The 22189-nt window shown below is 42.2% G+C and overlaps 1 protein-coding gene across 1 annotated transcript; it reads right to left on the bottom strand.

The window, feature by feature from the left end:
- Positions 1–257: 257 nt before the first annotated feature.
- cox17 (cytochrome c oxidase copper chaperone COX17) lies at positions 258–7807 on the bottom strand. The gene is made up of 4 exons (XM_083776425.1): positions 7726–7807; positions 5210–5348; positions 4142–4262; positions 258–453 (listed from the first exon to the last, which is right to left on the bottom strand). Exons 2-3 carry the CDS (start codon positions 5329–5331, stop codon positions 4178–4180), a joined length of 207 nt encoding a protein of 68 aa, XP_083632551.1. The 5' UTR covers positions 5332–5348; positions 7726–7807; the 3' UTR covers positions 258–453; positions 4142–4177.
- Positions 7808–22189: the final 14382 nt, after the last annotated feature.

Below are 22189 nucleotides of genomic sequence, written 5' to 3' on the forward strand. Positions count from 1 at the left end.
ATCTCTTGTTAATAAGCATACATTTTGCGTTGGCTATGTTGGTCATCTACAGCCTACCAAGCTGTCGATGAACATTTATTTATTGTATTGAAGATGACGTATTTGTTTCCCTGGCACAAAAGGGGGAATAAAAACAACAAAAACTAATTAAACATATCGGTATCGGCTAATTGTTTATTTGTTATTTTCGGTATCCATATCGGTGCATCCCTACTAATTGGGGAATTATGTCAAGCAAAAAAAATAAATAGAAGTGATTATTGCATAGGATACATTTTATTGAATTTCTACAAACAGCACAGGACACATTCACATCATTTCTTTAAGTTCAAGTCTTGAAAATATTAAGAACAGCATAGTCACATCTTCTCCAATGGCTCATTCCCTTCGGGTTGACATAAATAAAAAGACAAGGAATATCCACGGTCCCCCTCTCAGACAGTCAGCAACACACTGCAAAAGAAGAGAAATGTATTAAGCAATTTTACAATTAGAATGAATTATTCCCATTCCTCCAAACCAACCACCTCCCTCTTCTCTGAAAGGGGAACTTGACTAAGGTCACATTCTCACCTAATACTTCGGTAGACTCAATGTGTATGGGCGGAGATTTTGGGATTATTGCATTATTTAATTTGCTGCGGTTTGCCTTCACACTGTCATCCGCAGCAATTGGAAACGCAGCAGGGGGGACCTTTATCAATGTGTTCCATTCATAAACTAGCCTACACAGTGAAATCTATGGTGATAAAATTATACTCATAACGTGCATGTGTCGTGCCGTCTGGGACTGGTCTCCCCCCCCCCCCCCCCTCTCTCTCTCGCTCTCTCACTATACACACGCAGCCACACACTGTTCTTTTGGGCATGGAGGCACAGCGCTGAGCGCACTGATATAACAAACAGCAGCGCAGAATGTTTACACGTTTATTGAGATGAAAGTTCCTACTCCCCACTAGTCCCCACACAGTGACAGCACTCCATGTTTACGGCACGCACAGACAGACAGAATATTCTGTAGGCTATAATACTATTACACTGCAGTGTTTATGTGTTTTCTTAAGCAATTGATTAATGTACTCGTCCTCATTTCGATCAGGGCTTCAGTCTCCTCATTTGACCACGTCTATCCACGGTAACGGGACATCTTTGCGCTGCGTAAAATATGCCTTCTCCGTCTCCAACTGTGTTCAGCTCCTCACCCGCCACATTGTTTGCTTCATTTCCTTTATTTACTGCGGATTGCATTCACACCTGCACCGAATCGTAATCAAGTGCGATTGGAAGCGAAGCGAAACCCCTGTTTTTCCTCGGAGTATAATGCGGTTCTTTGATACGCATTACGATTCGAATGAGCCTTCACACCTGCCAAACGAAGTGCACTTTCTGAAAACGCGCAGCAGGATTCGTTTTAATCGCACGCAACAAAGCTCTCTGGTATGAATGTGACCTAAGTGTGGAGATGAGAGGGGGAACAGAAAACCACAGAGTAGTTTGTTCTGTTTTCTGTTACTCATTCATTGCATTCATATACCAAGGAGCATGAGACCCTATAGGCTTATTTTGTAGTTTTATTTTCTTCCATTCATGATTTGCTTCATGCTGCAGCACATGAATGCGTGGGTGGGTTTGATTTAGGTGTGCAATTATTGACCATCCGGTTATGTTTTGCACTGCTTTGACGTGTAGCAAAGAATACAAGAAGACTCACCCCGTTTCTGTTTTCCTCCCAGAATTTTCCCCAGTGAGGGGTGGGAGAGGCTGGACAGCAGACGGCTGGATTTTGAATTTCTCTAACTATAAACTTTCATGACAGCAGAACAGCCTAAGTACAAATATAATTTATGAAAAGCTACTACAGAAGTCTGTTCACAGAAGTTGTTGTAGGATATGTGGGGATTATCTGACGAGGTACCATTTGAGGGGGCAAAACCTTACATATACTAAATAATACTAAATTGTTTATAATGTCAATATAAGTAATATAATATAGCCTTTCCACAGGAGTATCTTTTTATATTCTTCCAAAAAGAATACAAACAGCCAATAGCATATTACAAAGTTATCCCCCTCACTGGGGAAAATTCCGGGAGGAAAAACGGGCACGCACCGGGGTGAGTCTTCTTGTTACCGTAGCAAATGTTGTTGTGCTAGATATATATATATATTTAGTAGCAAATGTATATATTAGTTTTATATTGTTCACTTTAGATTCCCTGCCGTTTCTCCTTCAGCTCCCTAGGTAGTGGGTAGTACTGTATTTACGAATGTTATACGTCTGTCAATGTTCTTGTCCTGTATTTGTGTTACTGGCAGAGCTGTGTTAACATTTTCCTCTTCTCTTGGCCAGTTCATACTTGTAAAAAAGAGAGTTTAGTCTTAACGTGGCTTTCACTCGTAAAAATAAATTAATAGTACAGCAAACAAACTACAGCCTATATGGTTTCATACCCCTTAAGGCATATACCAGTTAAGGTTAATTGCAAAACCATCACTGTTCTGAATTTTCTCAAAAGATTTATTCAAAGATTTCAATTTTTTGATATTGCTATATACTGTACATAGCAACAAGAACCCCAAAAGAGGCTCCCGTCCTGAATGGGTTAACCCATTCTATATGGGAACCCATTTTGGTGTTAGCATTATGATATGCTTTAGCCATTTAAAAATAGCAGATCTACAAGCTCATAGCACGCCACCGAGTGGCGCGCTACGAGCTTGTAGGTCTGCTATTTTTGAAAAATCGAAGAACGACTGACATTTTTAGAATCTGATCTCAGGTCAGAATGGGTTAATCAGACCAGTGTGTGTCCAGTGGAAACCTCGTATGAATCTGATCTCAGGTCAGAATGGGTTAAGAAATATAAGACTGCTGCATGGATCTAAAAACTACATCCCACAGGAGTTAGGTGCTCTTTGGAGATCATTAGCTCAGAAGCAATAGCAGAGTACAAGTTACTTTCCATGGTACAAAAACATATTTTAGGATCCAATGCACTCTGTTCAGTTTCGGATGGCTTCATGGCTTAGTTGGCAAAGAAAAATCACCCAAACTTCATTAGGCTTCCCGATGAAGCCTCGCTGAGCAGAACACATGTCATGTTTGCGAACTAAGGGCAAAACAAAAGGCTCTTTTACAAGCACTCAACATGCCATTTTCTACAAAAACAAACGCAACAATGTCAATTTATAAATTGAGTGCACAATGCTGCAAATAACCAAATCCATTTGGTTTTCCACATGACATGTACACTGGGATATTACAGTGCGAGCATCGGACTAGGCCCCCACACACAGGCAAGGCCCCCACAGGCCCAGGTCACTCTGCAGTCATAACAACGCCATGCTATCCTGCCCTGGACTGACTGACGCATACAAGTAAAACGCTACAGAGCCAGCCAGGCAGCGCATGGATGGAGGCACATCATCATGCCCCACGGGACACACAATGGATGGACACACAATACAGGCATCACGCATCACTCACTCACTGCCCCTCCCACGGCCAAAGTGCCTCCATGATGACCATGCTGTTCCTCCAACTTCCACCCAGTCATTCAATACAAAAGCCATGCGAGTTGGACCAATATTCTGACCATTCTGACCCGAGATCAGATTCCAAAAATGTCTGTTTGAAAATGACAGTTTTCTGAAAAAGCTATGTTTCTATGTCAGTCGTTCTTCGATTAAAAAAAAAATAGCAGACCTACAAGCTCGTAGCGCGCCACTCGGTGGCGCGCTATGAGCTTGTAGATCTGCAATTTTTCAATAGCTAAAGCATAACATGATGCTAACACCAAAAGGGGTTCCTGCCCAAAATGGGTTAACCCGTAAAAACTGAGACCAGATTCTACAAATCAAATGTCTTCTAAATCACGACAGTTTTCTGAAAAACATATTTGGTGCACTGGTGGTGCTCAAACTTTTCCATGTCAAGGAAGGACCCCCAGAATTATCTGTAATTGGCCGCTGAAAAAGTGTTTAAAAGCCAAGGCGACATTAAATGTAATGGTTTAACGATGGACCCACATGAGCCATTATTGTTTGCTGGCGTGAGATTGTGTCTGCATGCATTAATTTACAAATATGTGGCAGCAGCCATTTGATTGTTTGCAAGTCTGGTGGTGACGACGATACTTACCAAACATTCACACCAACACACACATTATGGGGAAAGTTAGATCTTGAATCCAAGCGCCCTCATGCATTCTTTGTGAGCTTCTATCAGGTCTGTGCAGTTCTCTTCTCCCCTTTCGATGATGCTAGGAGGGTGGAAGGGAGTAATGAAAATATTATGGGGTGCACGATTATGAAAATATGACAGATCTCTTATTTGCAGGGTCATATCTGCCGATAGAGATTCTGACCGATTCTGATATAATACGGATTATGCTGCCTTCAAACTATTAGAAATACACAAAACAAAAGCGACAGAGTCATTGACTGTCACATTATTATTGCGTCATCAATATCTGTGAAAATAATCTGGATAATTTTTTTAGACCGATCAGATACTGATTATGGCATTTTTATGACCGATATGTCAGTGCATCGCTAATATAATATATATATATTGAGTATGAATGTCGCAACATTCCCTGACACATGATCGCCTTGGCAGTGGTGGAATGTAACCAAACTGTACATTTACTTAAGTACTGTATATTCAAGTACGATTTTGTAGGTACTTTTACTTTACTGGAGTATTTCAAATATTCAGTTCTCTCACTTCTACTCCTACATTTCAGAGGCAAATATTGTACTTTTACTTTTACTTTATTTGATTATTATTAGTTACTTTGTAGATTTTGATTAATAATACAAAACCACTACAGCCCTATATACACACACATTTCAACCATTTGAAAATAGCCGATCTACAAGCTCACAAAGCATTGTGAGTTTTTGTAGGTCTGACATTTTATTTTATACATTTTAAAACTTGAAATGAGACATTCTGCATATAAAGAGCACTTTATACTTTTGGTACAGAACATTTTGATGCCAATAATTTGGTACTTTCACTCCCAAGTACATTTTGAATTCTGGTCTTTTCCTTGTAACAGAGTGTTTCTACATTGATTGCAGCACTGATACCTTTACTCAAATAAAACCCTTTTTTTCCACACCACTGCTTACTTTAGTTCCTTACCAAGTAGCCTCTGTACGCAGGCTTTTATTTTTGTTCGCATTCGACTCAAAAACTTACCAAGCATCCCTTGGTTTCTTGGTTTCAGGACAGGCGCAACAAGCTTTGAGAGGCTTCTTCTCAGCTGCAGCATCGGCCGCTGGAACTTCCTCGCAACTGGCAGCAGACAGTGTTGTCGACATGATGATGATCTATCTGTCTGGAAAAGACAACAATACGTTTAAAACAGTGGTTTCCAACCCTTTTTTGCGTTGCACAGAACATTCGGCAGAAAATGGCTAAAAATGCATTTTCGGCCTATTCGGTTTCGGCCCGAATAGGCAGAAAATACATCACCGAATAGGGTATGAAATGAATGCATTCAAAAGAGCTGAATAAATGTTTTATGGACCCATAGTGATTATTATTTTAAGTTTTGCCATGACCATTTATTTTGCCATAAATCAGGTAGCTTTAAGGTACAAATGATATATATGAATCATATTCGGTATTCCGCCAACTGTTTCCTATATTCGGTTTCGGCCAAGAATTTCCCTTTCGGTGCATCCCTACTTTTCACATCAAGGTCCATTATTTATGCAGCATTTTTTTGGCATGGACCTAGCCTGGCTAATAAGGACCACCATTTGATGAGATTTAGCCTCTCAGGCCCAAAACTAAAGAATATGTTTTGTTATCGTTGAATACGATTTTGTCCACAATTCCATGGTGTGTTGATGTTAGTTAGGTACCATTAGGAGAGATAACAGATCAAAATAAGAATTATGGCCCAGGCCGTAGCGTAACGGTCTGGGCACCGGACTGGTAATCCAGTCGCAGTGTGCCGCGGGTTCGACTCCCGGAACCGACACGGCCTTTACTGCATGTCATCCGCCCATCTCTCTCCCGTTTCCTGTCAGCCTACTGTCTGTCCCTTCAAAAATCAATAAAAGGCGTAAGCCGCAAAAAAATATCTTAAAAAAAAAAAAAAAAAGAATTATTCTACATACTCTCATTGTCTAGAGTTAAAGATCTATAAGGGTTCATTCGGTTAATACAAACTCTACATCATTTAGCTATAGGGGCCACCTGGCTGGAGCCTCCCCCGAGGACCTACTGTAGCCTAAGATTTAGACTCTCGTAGATGTAATTATCGATTCTGACAAAATGTCAGAAAGAATCGATAAACAGTAATACATACATCTACGAGAGTATAAATAGGCTATAGGCCCAACAGCCTGGAATAAACTTCCATTCGAGCTCAGACACGCACCCTCTGTAGACATTTTTAAATCTCAACTCAAGACTCACCTCTTCACTCTTGCTTTTAGTTGAGTTTTACTATGCACGTTCCTACCTTTCCTGTTTCCTATTCCTGTTCTGTTCTTTAGCTACATAGAAGTGTCTATTTGTATGTCTCTAAATGTTTTGATGAATTGAACAATGTGGACCCTGTTGTAAACAAGTGTAATGCTTGGGTCGTCCACTCACAGTTAACAGTCTTTGTATTGAGTTTGTGCTTAAAATGTACTGTAAATTCTACAAACTGTTAATACATATTTCAATCAATCAATCAAACCCTGCCCTGACTGATTTGCTGCATGTGGTGTTTATTTATTTTATGTTCTTATATTCAATTTTGTTCTATCATTTTAACTACTTGTGTTTTATTGTATTTGATTTTTGTGTCCTGCCCTGTGAAGCACTTTGAGCTGCATTTATGTATGAAAGGTGCTATACAAATAAAGTTTATTATTATTATTATTATTATAGGACCACTGGTGGTCCCCGGACCGTTGGTTGAAAACCACTGGTTTAGGCAACCTCGGTCCCAGCCTTATATCTGCGAAGAGAAAAGCCGCTGGAAGGGAAGGGTGTCGCTTGCCTTGTTAATTAAAGCTTGTTGCTCGTTTTGTTTGTTTGTTTTTATTTGCAAGCGACACCAACGTCACAACGTGCCACGGAATAAAACGTTAGCTCAATGTTAGCTATACATATAGGCTAACCACAGTAATCAGTGTTGCCATGTCCACTTATTATAAGCGACGTTGGGCTTGTTTTTTTCTGTAAAGTTGCTTAAGATATTGGTTGGTGGTTGCTGTTTTCGGGGCGTGTTTCTATTAAGTGTGGTTGCTTATTTGGGCTTGCTTCCTAATGTTGTTTAAACCCGTGATTCTCGCACATTTCCATGTCAATAATAATATTAAAGGACATAGATTTGTCAAAGGACACTACATCTAAAACTATTTGTTGCCAGGGACCCTCGTCTATACCAGATTTGTGTTGTTGATGATTGATTCAAAATTATTACAAAATATTCCACATTTGACACTTTATTCCGCCACTTTAAATAGCCGATGTGGTTTATTTTGGGCTGACATGACCTGACATGCTTATTTCTCCCACGCAATCTGGCAACACTGCCTACAGTACCACAGTAAACCCTCTACAGAGCGTCTACCTATTTATTTAACAGCTGATTCATAAGACAAACTGAACGTTTTCATCAACGGGACGTTGCTCAGCCGCATAGCAAGTTAGCAACGAGATAGCGTCATCATTAATATCATATTATATATATATATTATGTAACTCACATGTTAGCCGGTTAGCAGCTACGGTGGTTCTTGTTGCCACTTCGACTTTCAAGATCAAACAGGAGGAGTGAGTGAGTGTCGGTTGTGAAACACGTGTGGGCTCTCTTCCTAATATTGTCACGTGGGCCAAACGCGCAGACTTCTGGGATATGTAGTCACGGTTCACTAACATTCAGTCTAGGGAGGGTGCGGATGCAATAAATCAGTGGTTTTCATGTTTCAGCCCTTGTCATGTGAGGGCCAGTGAGGGCCATTATTTATTCAGCATTTGAGCCACGGATGACATTTAGCATCGCTGACCCAAAACGTAAGAATGTTGTTGTTGAAATGTTGTCGTTGGATAAACATTTGTCCACAATTGACAATTCCATGCTGCTCCATTTATGATTAATTCCTGTTCTGTTCTTTGGCTATATAGAAGTGTTTATTTGTAGGCCTACGACTCTAAATGTTTTGATGAATTGAACAAGGTAGACCCTAGCTCTTGTAAAGAAGTGTAATGCTTTATTGGGTCGTTCGTCCACTCACAGTCTTTGTATTGAGTTGTGCTTGAATTGTACTGTAATTCTGCAAACTGTTAATACATATTTAAATCAATCAATCAGTATTGAACTTGCAGCATAGATAATAGGCTTAACACTAACAGGCATGTTGATCAAAAGTGTGTAAACTTCTTGTATTAATAATGCAGATGTTTAACAATAATTTAACTCTCCATCATTTAGCGGGACCGGCAGGCACCCCCTCAACCCCGGACCACTGGTTGAAATCCACTGTTGGAGGCTGTCTCGAGCTGAAATAGGTTCAGGTTCAGGTAAATAAATAATAAATGGTCGTGGTTGATATAAAGGGCAAAGGCCATAGCCTTAAGGACTTCTTAAGGAGAAGTGACAAGTCCTTAAGGACTTCTTAAGGAGAAGTGACAAGTCCTTAAGGACTTCTTAATGAGAAGTGACAAGTCCTTAAGGACTTCTTAAGGAGAAGTCCCTGAGAGTAGATAGGCCTATATGTCTGTCTATGTAAACAACATGGAGTCACCAAAAGAAATAGGAGGGCCACCTATGGGCCGTGTGCTGAAATGTCCGCAGATGTCAGGGTCAGGGGATAACAGGACGAATGTGCCTGTTGGTCCTCATTTCAAATTAATTACATAATATAAACAAACGTCATGATGAGATATAAGCGCCGGAAGTGGTTCGTATTGTCTCTGTTGCTCATACAGTTGTTACATTGCTTTTGTTTTTGTTTGTTTGTTTGTTTTGCTGGTCCGTGCTATGACAGCTTCCTGTTTAGAACAGGTGCCGTGCTGAGATTTGATTTGTCTAGTCCCATGTAATCCTCGATGTCCTTACCTCCCTCCCAGGCCAGCACCACCCAGCCCAGGCACCTCCCTCCCAGGCCAGTACCACCCAGCCCAGGCACCTCCCTCCCAGGCCAGTACCACCCAGCCCAGGCACCTCCCTCCCAGGCCAGTACCACCCAGCCCAGGCACCTCCCTCCCAGGCCAGTACCACCCAGCCCAGGCACCTCCCTCCCAGGCCAGTACCACCCAGCCCAGGCACTGGCAGTCAGGCACGAGACCTAAACCCCAGGCAAGTGTGACCACTCTATGAGTAAGGGTTCAGCTATAGGACGGCCTCCTCTCCAGGCAAGTGGGGTGAAAGCCCACGACAAATTTCCCTTGTGGACAATAAAGTTTACCTTGACCTTGGCCCCGGCCACCACCCCAAGAGGTCAAGGTAGAACCCCCATGCAGTGGCTGGTCCGTCCAGTCCAGGTGGGCTGAAAGCAGCTCTTGAGTGCTGAGAGGGAATCTGCGAGGTGAGCCACACATAAAACATCAATGACAAACAAGAATACATTACAGAGGGAGACACAACACTACACAATTGCACACATGATGTGGATAATCTAGCCTCACAGAGTTACTGCTGTTTCAGAGCCTTCAAATAATTTCCGTGGTACACAACAGCTTGTGCCCCTCAAAACAGGTGCAGGGTAAAAAAAGAAAACAGTGTGTCAGTCATGTCACAGGAATTATTTGATTCCTGTGAGTGACAGTTAGTTCCATTATATGAGGGGGTCACAGTCACACGTATGCACCCCATTGTGCAAGTCTCTGGGTGCGAGAGAAAGCACCATATATTATTTCATGTTGGCAGCAAGAAAGAAATGTGGCGGGGCGCCTGATGGAGGGGAAAGGAACTGGCTGGAATAACGTGTTCCTTCCACGCGCTACGTCCAACCAGGGAAACTCCCCCCTGTCAGGTGTAAAGGAGCAACTTGGACACTCAGGCATGAAGGAAGCATGAGTTAAGTCCGTTGCTCTCCCCAGGTTGGCGGAGGGTGTGTAGAGCCCAGGATCACATTAGATGATTGACACAGGGGTGAAAAATGGGTTACAAAATCGTGGGATAAAAAATATATATTAAAAAAAAGAAAAAAAAAAGAAAGAAATGTTAAAAATACAATAAAAATCCCAAACTTCCCGATTCGCCAGTCCGTGCTTGAACTAGTACAATACCAAGCTTACAATGATCTGCTCACCCGCAGACAGAGACATCATTATATCATCTGCTCCACTTGGTTTATTTGATTCTGCACACCAGAACATACGTATGCATTATGCATAAATGCTACTTCTTTCCACAGGAAAGTTGGCAGCTACGGTGAGGTAAGAAACCCTATCGGGGCTTTTACGAGAACCTGACCGTTTTCATTACATGCAATTTGAATTATTTTATTATTAAAAACAAACCCATTTTGAGCGGGAACCCCTATTGGTGGTTACATACATTATGTTATAATTTAGCTATTGAAAAATAGCAGATCTACAAGCTCATAGCTCGCCACCGAGTGGCGCGCTATGAACTTGTAGGTCTGCTATTTTTGAAAGATCGTTAAAATGTGCCTCAAATCTTTCAGAAAATTGTCATGATTTAGAAAACATTTTTTTATTTCGACGTCAGGCCTGAAAGGGTTAAAAAAAACAAATGATAAGTGATAAGTAAAAGAATAATAGGACAACAGAAAAATATGAAAGTGCTACTAGTCATGTAAAATAAAAAGTGAAAATGAAAATGAAGAAGTTTAGAAAACCCATACAATAGTAGGATGCCTATCATCTAGTTACGATTTGGGTATTGGGTCATATAAAAATCACTTTACATCATATTATATACTGGTTCATTCACTATGTGCACGATATGATCCAAAACATCACATGGCTGCATGACATTTAAGATAAACCTACAATTGGTACTGTGTAATATATATTTTATGGATTCCCTGAAATATGGGGTGGCTCTTCTTACCTGGTGGATAGACTTACCCTGGCCTGTTCTCCCCTAGCCTACATTGTAAACTAAGTACAATGTACCCTCTGGGATCAAGAAAGTATTTTCTCCGCTTACATTTGACTAATCTCCCAAATGTCCTTAAGGTGCAACAGTTACAAACGGTTTCATCATTATTGCCCACTTACAACACCCTTGATTAGACACAGGATAAATTTATTACTGTGACATTACTGTATAGGTAATGATACCTGCACTTATGAATGTATAAATAACTGTGTGTGGGGGGGGGGGGGATGTGAATGTGCATGTGTTTACATAATGCACATGCTCTGCTGTGCACAGTACGGTAGAGCAGCCGTGCACATTAAATGCTGACTCACTTATTCAAGGTTTTAGGGCCAGCTGTGTGCCACATAAACAAGCGAATATAAGCACATTATTTTCGCTGTCGGCATAATCTGTCCCTTTGACAAATCTGCATCCACATCCGAAACGCACTCTTCACATTCTTCACTGTGCATGTTGCGAACTCATCAAACACTGCTCTTTAAAAAAACAAAAGAAACTCCTTATTGTTCCAGTTTGAGCTACCTCCTCCTCTGGGGGAGGGGGGGGGGGGCAATGTGCGTGACCACAGACACGGTGCAATTCCTCCCGACCATGACCAGCAGATTTCCACCGGTTCAGTGGAGCGACCCAGACGGAAGCGGGGAGATGGAGGCGACAGCCCACCAGCGTCGAGATGCTATGAAGTAAGTGTCTCTTCATCCAGCTCTCCCTACACGAGTCTGATCGTGTGAGGGGAAGCGCTAAGCCTAAGCCTATTGACCTATTAAAGTGGTCAGGTCAATGATGAGCATTTTACACCGCAAATGTCAGCACGCACAGTACAAACATTACAATGACCCTAACTAAAACTGTGGCAGGTCTGATATACTGTGCATAAGATATTCCATTTGATGGAGGCACCTTATACTTTATTATTATATTATTTGGCTGCGGTCCAAAGACTTTATGCCAAGAAAAACCTCCATAAGAGAAGATTTGTGTGAATCTTTTTCCAAACGAGTCAAATTGTTTTTAAAATGCATACATTTTCAACATTCGTGCCCAAGTAGAACAGTGCCCAACAGCCACTAATTTAGCTGGAGACCCCCTGGATTGGAACCCCTTCAAGCACACCTGGGGGGGTCCCCGCACCCACTTTGAGATACCACTGCCTTACTGTGTTAAGAGTGCATACAGTTGGTTTTGGTGTCCTGTGTAAAGTGGGTATAGTGATGATTATGATGTCATCTTCAGACATACCGTAACCGGAATTGTGTTGAAGGTTTTCAGAAGCGAAGCATCCTGGTATATTATGTTACTAATCAATAACCCTATATTATGTATTATATATTTAATTCATAACTGGATCGGCGCATTAGCCCCTACACCCTGAGCCGATTTATCCTGACTATAGACTATGTTGGAAGACGATATTGGGAGACATCGGTGTTAAAAGGTGTTTTAGTGATGTCGACCTCACAGCTAGATGGTCCTGGGTTCGAGTCCCGCTGTGGGTGCTGGGGGGGGGGCGTGTTCCCTCCTCCGTGTCATCAGTGCCCATACCCTGGGTGGGGTTGGCAAAAGGGCCTTTCTGTGTGAAGTTAGCATGTTCTCCCCGTGTCCCCTAGTATAGACGAATCCAGGAACGGGTCTCATGGTCGCATCTTACGTATTTCCTGTAGGCGGACTCGACGTAGCTGCGGGGTTTAAACCCTCACCAGGCGCATCTCTTCCACTACAGTGAATGGCAGAGTGACTGATGTTAGTCTGCCTCAAACTTTACTCTTTTACCTGCTTTTTTACTAACACTAACATTACAAAGATGCCCAGAACATCGAGATGAACCTGTGTAGTTTATGGCTGCGCCAACAGTAGTGGCAACATAAAAAAAATGGAATGTCAAAATATTCACTGTGGTGGCTGAGACCAGAGCCATTGAGTAATGGTTGAGACAAAGCAGTGAAAGGTCCTGAAAGATACATAATGTCAGTCTTACCCAATACCCAATCTTTCTGTTTTATGAACACAAGGCTGCTGTATTTTATACCTCATACTAAGCATTTCAAATATGAGGTATAAAGTAGGCTACAGCAGCCTTGTGTTAATAAAACAGAAAGATTGGGTATTGGGTAAGACTGGCGTTATATATCTTTCACTGCTTCATCTCAACCATTACTCACTATTATATTTTGACATTCCATTTTTTTATGTTGCCACTACTGTTGGCGCAGCCATAAACAACACAGGTTCATCTCGATGTTCTGGGCATCTTTGTAATGTTAGTGTTAGTAAAAAATCAGGTAAAGGAGTAAAGTTTGAGGCAGACTAACATCAGTCATTCTGCCGTTCACTGTAATGGAAGAGATGCGCCTGGTGAGGGTTTAAACCCCGCAGCTACGTCGAGTCCGCCTACAGGAAATACGTAAGCTGCGACCATGAGACCCGTTCCTGGATTCGTCACTCTATAGGTACCCTCACAACCAACATGCAGTGATACTGGACTCTATACTGCCGCCCCCTGGCCAGCCGGGGCACCTGATGGAGGGGAAACTCGAACTGTGTACGTCCAACCGGGGAAACTCAGTCCGTTGCTCTCCCCAGGTTGGCAGAGGGAGTGTAGCGCCCAGGATTACATTAGATAATTGACACTGGGTGACACTACGTTAGCATTTTTGTTTTTTACCATAAGGGGAAAATACAATTAATAAATACTATTACATTATAGCCCTTACAATGCAGCTCTTGTTGAATACAGGGTTTTACCTTTACGTGAGTTTTGATATTGATAGACTCTCACGTCTTTTGCCAGACGTGAGAGCATGCCATAAATAACGATGATAAAACGATCAAATCTGATGATGTGCCGGTGTTTCCATTAACAAATCTCTCTCTCTATCTCTCTCTCTCTCTCTTTCTCTCTCTAACACACACACACACACACACACACACACACACACACACACACACACACACACACACACACACACACACAGACACAGACACATGCACACATACTGTACACACAGTCACACACACACACTAATGCTCTCTGCTTCGCTCTATTTCTCTCGGTGCATGCATGCTGTCCACATTACTTTTCTGGTTCGCACTGGCAAAGCACGAGAGGGCTGGCCGGCCGTCCCTCCCTTCCTCTCCATCCCGCTCTCTGTTATCAATGCTACTACATGCAAATGGAGTGACCGGTCTAGACAGACGCCGCGCGTCGCTACCCCCAAAACTCTACACCAGACCCGACGTCAGCTTTGGTGTGTCAGGCCCATTGTATTGTATTTGTATTTGTATTTTTATGTTACAAATCTGCTGTTGTCATCCCTGGCCTGCAGCCAAATATGTCTATTGTCATCAATGTGATGCATGATGAGAGTGGACTTTTTTTTTTTTTCAAATATGATATTTTGGCATTTCTGAATTATTTTGTGCGATCTAGTGAAAAGAGAGAAAGCAGGAGAGAGAGGGGAGATGACATGCAATAGCAGTGGTGTAAAGTAACTATGTACATTTACTCAAGTACTGTACTTATTTTTAGGTATTTGTCTTTCCTGAGTATTTCCAATGTTCAATACTTTTACTCCTACATTTCAGAGGCAAATGTTATACTTTTACTCCACTACAGTTATTTAAAAACGGTATAGTTAATAGTTTCTTTGTAGATTCAGATTATTATTACAAAACATACAGTAACCACTTCGGCCATTTGAAAATAGCCGATCTACAAGCTCACAATGTGTCGCCATGCGAAGCACTGTGAGCCGGTTAAGACTGATATGAGGTCAGGGGACTTACGTGGCCGGTTAAGACTTATATGAGGTTAGGGGATTTACGTGGCCGGTTAAGACTGATATGAGGTTAAGGGGACTTACGTGGCCGGTTAAGACTGATATGAGGTTAGGGGACTTACGTGGCCGGTTAAGACTGATATGAGGTTAGGGGACTTACGTGGCCGGTTAAGACTGATATGAGGTTAGGGGATTTACGTGGCCAGTTAAGACTGGTATGAGGTTAGGGGACTTACGATTAGGGGATTTACGTGGCCGGTTAAGACTGGTATGAGGTTAGGGGACTTACGTGGCCGGTTAAGACTGATATGAGGTTAGGGGACTTACGTGGCCGGTTAAGACTGATATGAGGTTAAGGGGATTTACGTGGCCGGTTAAGACTGGTATGAGGTTAGGGGACTTACGTGGCCGGTTAAGACTGATATGAGGTTAGGGGACTTACGTGGCCGGTTAAGACTGGTATGAGGTTAGGGGACTTACGTGGCCGGTTAAGACTGGTATGAGGTTAGGGGACTTACGTGGCCGGTTAAGACTTATATGAGATTAGGGGATTTAAGTGGCCGGTTAAGACTGATATGAGGTTAGGGGATTTACGTGGCCGGTTAAGACTGATATAAGGTTAGGGGACTTACGTGGCCGGTTAAGACTGGTATGAGGTTAGGGAACTTACGTGGCTGGTTAAGACTTGTATGAGGTTAGGGGGTTAGGGCACTTATGTGGCCGGTTAAGACTTGTATGAGTTTAGGGGGTTAGGGCACTTACGTGGCCGGTTAAGACTGATATCGAGGTTAGGCGACTTACGTGGCTGGTTAAGAGTAAGACTGAGGTTACATTTAGGGTTATATGGTTAGAGTTGGGGTTAAATTTAGGGTTAGTGTTAGTAATAGTAGGACAACACGAGCAACGCCATGTCGGACATCTCCGTGTTTCCTAAGTGGTTCTTATCAATCGATTTCCATGCGAATCGAGCAGTAGTACTTTCTACTTTTGGTACTTTTAAGTACATTTTGATACACACTACCTTTGTACTATTACTCGAGTAAATTTGTAATCATAGGGCCATGCACTTTGTAACGGTGTATTTCTACATTACAGTATCGATACTTTTACTTAAAAAACTTGAGTACATCTCCCACCACTGCCAAACAAATGCCGGTGTATTAATTAACAAGGCCCACCAGCCACCGGAGGCTCCGCTTCCTGCGTCAGCTTAAAAAGTTTAGCTGTGAGTGGAGCGGCATTAACGCAGCACTTAATTCAGACCTCCCGTGGAGAGGGTATACTCGTCTTCTCAGTCACATTGTGGTAGGACAACAACACAACCCATGCCCTTGAGAGGTGACGGCCGGAATGATTTGTTGTACGCATGCAGCGTCAAAGCTTATTTATTGGCCGTGACCTTCCTTCTGTGTCCTCCCATGTACAGTATGTCACGTGTATCATACGCAAGACGCAGATGGTCAGGCACGTCCACACATAAGGCATCAAAGCCGGGGGCTTGAGGCTGCATGAGCACCTGCCCTTTTACCCGTCTGTAAAATAAAATGCCCTCTCCAACTTCCAAGACCACGAATGTAGCTTTTACTATGGTGAAAGAAATGCAAATGCTACCCCTTTCCTTTCCACGCCATACCTGATTGCATGCAGCATTCAGGAGAATTGCCTTTTTTCCAAACTCTCCTGAACTTGAACGCAGCATTTTGCACTGTGTATATGAAACCAGCAGCATCTTCAGTAGCTAATGAAAATAGCTGATTTACAAGAGATCTGCTATTTTTCATTTTATTAATTTCTTTGCCAAAATTGTCCTTTTAGGGAATTTCAGCCCCTAGCGTCCTCTCTAACAGTCTCTGCACGTCACTGCAGATGGTGACGGCTGACTCCTCTCACCCCACATGGCTCTCCCTCTCTCTCCAAATCCCCTCCTCTCTCCAGAAGGAGATTCCACAGTTTTAAATGCGAGACAAATCTCGCCTGTCCCGAGGCTTGTGCCATACGTGAACTCTGCAGTTCACTTCACTGCTTCCCAAACAGTGGCTCGGGACCCATTTGTGAGTCGTGGACACATTTTTATGGGTCCCTTTTAATCTTTGTTTGCCACATTTTGTTTTTAATTATTATTTCTTTGTAGGATTTTTTTCTTCCCTTTTGCACACCTACCAGGTGCGCCGGAGCAGGCAACCAGTGCGAATAATGAGAGAAAGGAGATCCTGCACACGGTCTTCACTTATGTAACAGTAGTTTATTAAAGCTACTGAGTTACAGCGTTTCGGTCTCACGGCGTTTATCAGGATACCTGATGAAGGCTGTTAGACTGAAACGTTGTAACTCAGTAGCTTGAGGTAATGTTCTTCCCCTCTTTTGCACTAGATATGGTGGCGTGTGGTATTTTAATGTTGTACGGGTCACTGTGTGCCTTTGTTGTCTTGTAGTGTATCTGTATGCTGCAGAGCAGGTCCTTCTTGGGGTCCAAGACAAATTTCTCCCTCGGGAGACAAAATCAAGAAACCTTGAACCTTGAACCTTGAACTCAGTAGCTTAAAGGACCACTTCACCACTTTTCAACCTATATCTTCATATAATAGGTCCTCACTAATAATCATGAAGAAATGGCACGGTTTTCTTCTACTCAGTCTGTGTCTCATAGGACGGCTGTGGGCAGTTTAGAAACCGTCTTCCAGTGACATCATCATTAGGCAGACAAGATTATTTTACAAAAACATTTAGATTTTCATTATCGTGAGAATGACGGCTTCCATTTTCGCATTGCAACTTTTCAGGACTAGAAAGCCTGCAGTTTTTATTAGCTTGTATTCCCCATCGATGATGTGACTGGAAGACGGTTTCTGAACTGCCCGCAGCCCTCCCATGAGACACAGACCGAGTAGAAAATAATTGCAATAATTTATTCATGATTATTAGTGAGTACCTATTATGATAATAGGTTGAAAAGTGGTAAAGTGGTCCTTTAATAAACTACTGTTTTATTATTTCTTTAAAACATTTTCATGAATTCAAAACATAATTCAAATATTTCTTTCATTTATTTCATGAAGAAATTAAAGGAAAAAATCGAAGAAATTCCATAAATTAGAAAACAAAACGTTTAAGATGTAGTGAAAATAGCCGACCTACAAGCTTTGCGCCACGATGTGAGCTTGTAGATCTGCAGTTTTCATCACTCACCATGCACTTTGGTCCCCGGGGAGACATCAAATTGGGTCACGGGCAAAAAGCTTTGCGAACCACTGCTATGGTTCACGTATATTATATATATATATTATATATGGTACAAGCAGTTTTAGCAGCAGAGCAATCATTCGCCAATGAGCACTTTAAAAAGTAGGTGCGGTAGGTAGGAACTAGTATTTTACAAGTAACCAAATGGAGAACTTTAGCACTATTTTAACAAATTCAATCCCATGTACTTCATTGACCAGTGTCCTCTATACCTTTTTCCCCTCTACACCAAATCTCCTCACTGAAAATAGCCGATCAACAAACTCTCAGCGTGCAGCGCTGGCTGATGTTCTTAGAAATGATGTATGAGAAATGGTATTGCCATGTGTAATGTTCAGACTTTAGCATCTATAATCTGGCGTGCTTTTAAAGTCTGTGTTGGGCTACATTTCAATGCATCCTGTCCTCCACTGTGCTTTGACAATGACGCAGGAGAGAGCCAGGACAATGGCAGGGTTGGGAATTATCCACCGTCCACAGGCTGGTGAAATGGGCTGTGGCTTATGAGTTTGTGCACTCAGTTTAGCTCCCATTAGCAATGAGGTTTTTATCTCCCCCTCAGGTTTTTTGTGGTGATTAAAAATGCATTGCTAATGGGAGCTAAAGGCTGTATTCTGGTCTGACCTCGTATGACCTCTGTCCAGCAGTTTGTTTTTTTTAGGTTTGGATGTGCTTGCGTGCCCTTTGGCACTTCTCAAGGTTATACCAGCTCTACCAGCTGCATTGGCTTAGAACCAGGCGACCATTTGAAGGTTCATTTGTATTTCAGAAATTATTTTGGTTGATGCAGTGATAAAACATGAATAGTTTAACTAATAGTAATCCGCATCCAAGAAAATACTGATGATAATATCATGAGCTAGATTTGAACCCGCCTGCGTGTTGTTTTGTTATTTTTTTAATTCATGACGTTCACGTCGCGATCCCTGTCAAGTAATACTTGTTAACACTTGCTATTACTTGCGAATTCTACCAAACACTTTGAAGCAGAGCCAAAAGACAAGCCAAATTCCTTACCACTCTGTAATAGGAGAAAAAAATTGCTCCATGTAACCTTGCCGTTGACATCTCCAGATAGACGATATCTAAAAAGGTTAAAGCCCATTGGCGGAATGTTAGCATGTGAGGAGGTCTCCAACGCATAGCAACCATCTAATTAAAATGTTAGCATGTGAGGAGGTTTTCAACGCATAGCAATTAGCAACCATCTTCTTTGCTGCTTGTGACCTTGATCTTTGACATTTGACCTTCAACCCCAAACATAATCATCCCTTAAGCGCAGCATATTGATCATTCTTCTTTTCAACCCAAAACCATTCCCACCAAGTTTCAGAAAACTTTCAGTTTTCAAGTTATTTCGCTTATAGTCAGACCTGACCAATACGACCTTAATCATCTCGCCTGCAGAAGCAGCCTACTGATAGCCTTTCGTTCTCAGGTTATCTTGCCAACAAACAAACCCAAACAAATGAACAGATCCATACCACAAGGGGAACCCGAACCACACGAAAGTGGCACAACAAATGGAACTCTAACCCACATAGTTTTGGGACTTGAACCCACACAATGTTAAAAATCGATTCTAATTGAAACTGTAACTGTCTTAGTTATGGAACTTACACCCACAACATCAGGGGACTCTCTTGTTTCTTGACTCTCCCCACTAACAGAGGATTATGGAACTCAAACCCATATTGACATTGATTACCGTATACAGTAATTGAGTTAACTGAGTTTTCATAATTCACAGTAAACTATATCTATAAGATGATGAGATGTCACCAACATCTCATCAGCCATCTTCCACACTGACTGTAGCCAGGGAGCCAGTCACTCAAAATTTGAGAGGACCTGTGATGTCATTCGACATACTTTTTATTTCTATTTTTGAGCAGGTTCAATGTTTGTTTTAAAAACCCCATTGACAATGAAGGGGACATTTACGTCCCTAACACAAACATTAAATGCCATTAACAATAAAGATAATTTTACGTTTAATTTTAGTTCAATGTTTGTTTTAAAATCGCCATTGACAATGAAGGGAAACATTTCATCATCTTGTCCCTAACACAAACATTAAATGCCATTAACAATAAAGATAATTTAATGTTTGTTTCGTTACCGTTTGTTTTACATCACCATTACATCAACATGCGTTAGACTTTAATATATTAGCGCCCCTCACTTCACATGGGTGTGATTTTTTCTATTAATTTGGTCAAAGGTCCGCAGAATGAGAGGTCTGCTCTGCCGGGAACAGAGCGAAAAATGTATGGCCATTTTAGTATACCACACCATAGATAATTATTATATGGTAAAAAATTACAAATTTAAGTACCATGTGACATGTCAAACTAGGGGGTTTTCATGATTCTGAATCCATTCCAAGCATTAGTTTTGCACGAAAAACACTCCTTGGCCTATAGCCATAGCCGTCATCACAAATGTGATGAGGTCAGCGCATTTGGTCACATTTGGGCGTGTGGCTATGGCTGAAGTTAGGCCAAGGAGTGTTTTTTGTGTAAAACTAATGCTTGGAATGGATTCAGAATCATGAAAACCCCCTAGTTAGACATGTCACATGCTACTTAAAGTATGATGAAATTTGGAAGATTTTGCCTTATATAAAGTATGTCATGACATCTTTATTCCTTGAGCTTTTGGGCCTGTGACTCCCCAGCTACTGTCTCTGAATCTGAAAGAGACAGTGGGGGCTGTTAGCATGAAACTTGGACACATGCTGGGGTTTAATCAGCCATGGTTGGGTCGCCTTGAGGAGGGTGTCTGTTCGTTTGTGCATCAGGAGATGTTTAATTTACTAAGAAAGCAGCCTTGTAATTGTAAAAGATTCATTCACCCATTAGTTCACTGTGACACTAGTCTCAACTTGCCAGACGATCAGAGATCTCTGCCTACCGAAATGTCTGGGGCCTTCTAATTGCGGACGGTAGTTGCTAGGACAGAGGCAAGAAAACAGCCACAAAAACACCTGCTTTGAAAACCAATCACATCATCGCCGTGTATGCATGTCCGCCCTAAAGACCTGGATTGATTTCCACACTTGGTTTTAGCAACGAAGGTTGGGAGACTGACTGACTCACTCTCTGCTTAAGTGACGCATTTGTCTGTGTATGATGTTAATCAAATGGCTTTCTCATCCTTTCCTCAGAGGTGTCCTTGAAGTGTGATGCAGTTGTGGAGAGTTGCCATGATGTCCAAAGTGTCCTCCCCATGGCTTGCCCAAGTCACGTGACAGCCTCAGACGCCTCTCCGCCGCCCGTTGTGTAAGCTAATTGTCCGACTACATCTCTTAATCCTGTTTCTTGTTTCCCTTTTCTCTGGTTTCACATCGCATCACATCACTCTTCTAAGAAAACAAAAACAAAAGGAATCCATCAAGGAAATTTGCGAGAGGATAATATATGCAATATATGCAATACTCACACTGAATCAGTCATGTCACGCTTTTTTATCTGGTTTTATAATTGGTTGTAAAATAATGCACGTGCATGTGGAGATCGCCTTGAGCACCGAGCATATGTACAGTATCACGTAACACTGTCCCGTATTTAATTACATCCCAAGTATAGATGGCCGAGACTGAACTCCATCCGTGTGCCCTGCCAGATGTCTTCGGATGACGATAATTGTGATATTCAAACCCCCCCCCCACCCGCACCCACCATTCCACCACCCTCACCCACCATCCATTGTGTTCTGTCTTAATGTGAGCGGGACGGTGCCCTATAACCACCCCTTTGACACGGCTTGATTCATGTGGGGGGATGAGGCAGTTACTGAATAGTTGATGAGCCAGGAGAAAAAGAAAAGAAAAGGGGAGGCAGACAGAGAGGGAGAGGTAGGGAGAGAGACGGCGAGAGAGAGAGACAGGGAGAGGGAGGGAGAGAGACGGAGAGAGAGAGACAGGGAGAGGGAGGGAGAGAGACGGAGAGAGAGAGACAGGGAGAGGGAGGGAGAGAGACGGAGAGAGAGAGACAGGGAGAGAAAGCACTCAGTGTGTGCGTGTATGATATATACAGAGAGTGTGTGTGTGTGTGTGGCAGAGAGAGAGAGGGAGAG

Source organism: Protomyctophum parallelum (genome assembly GCF_964188405.1).
Source record: "Protomyctophum parallelum genome assembly, chromosome: 11".
Classification (NCBI taxonomy): domain Eukaryota; kingdom Metazoa; phylum Chordata; class Actinopteri; order Myctophiformes; family Myctophidae; genus Protomyctophum; species Protomyctophum parallelum.

Coding starts and splice junctions, on each gene's coding strand:
- cox17 (XM_083776425.1), bottom strand. CDS start 5,331: ATGTCGACAACACTGTCTGCTGCCAGTTGCGAGGAAGTTCCAGCGGCC. Junction 4,263..5,209: donor AAGAAACCAAGGGATGCTTG/GTAAGTTTTTGA, acceptor CCACCCTCCTAG/CATCATCGAAAGGGGAGAAG.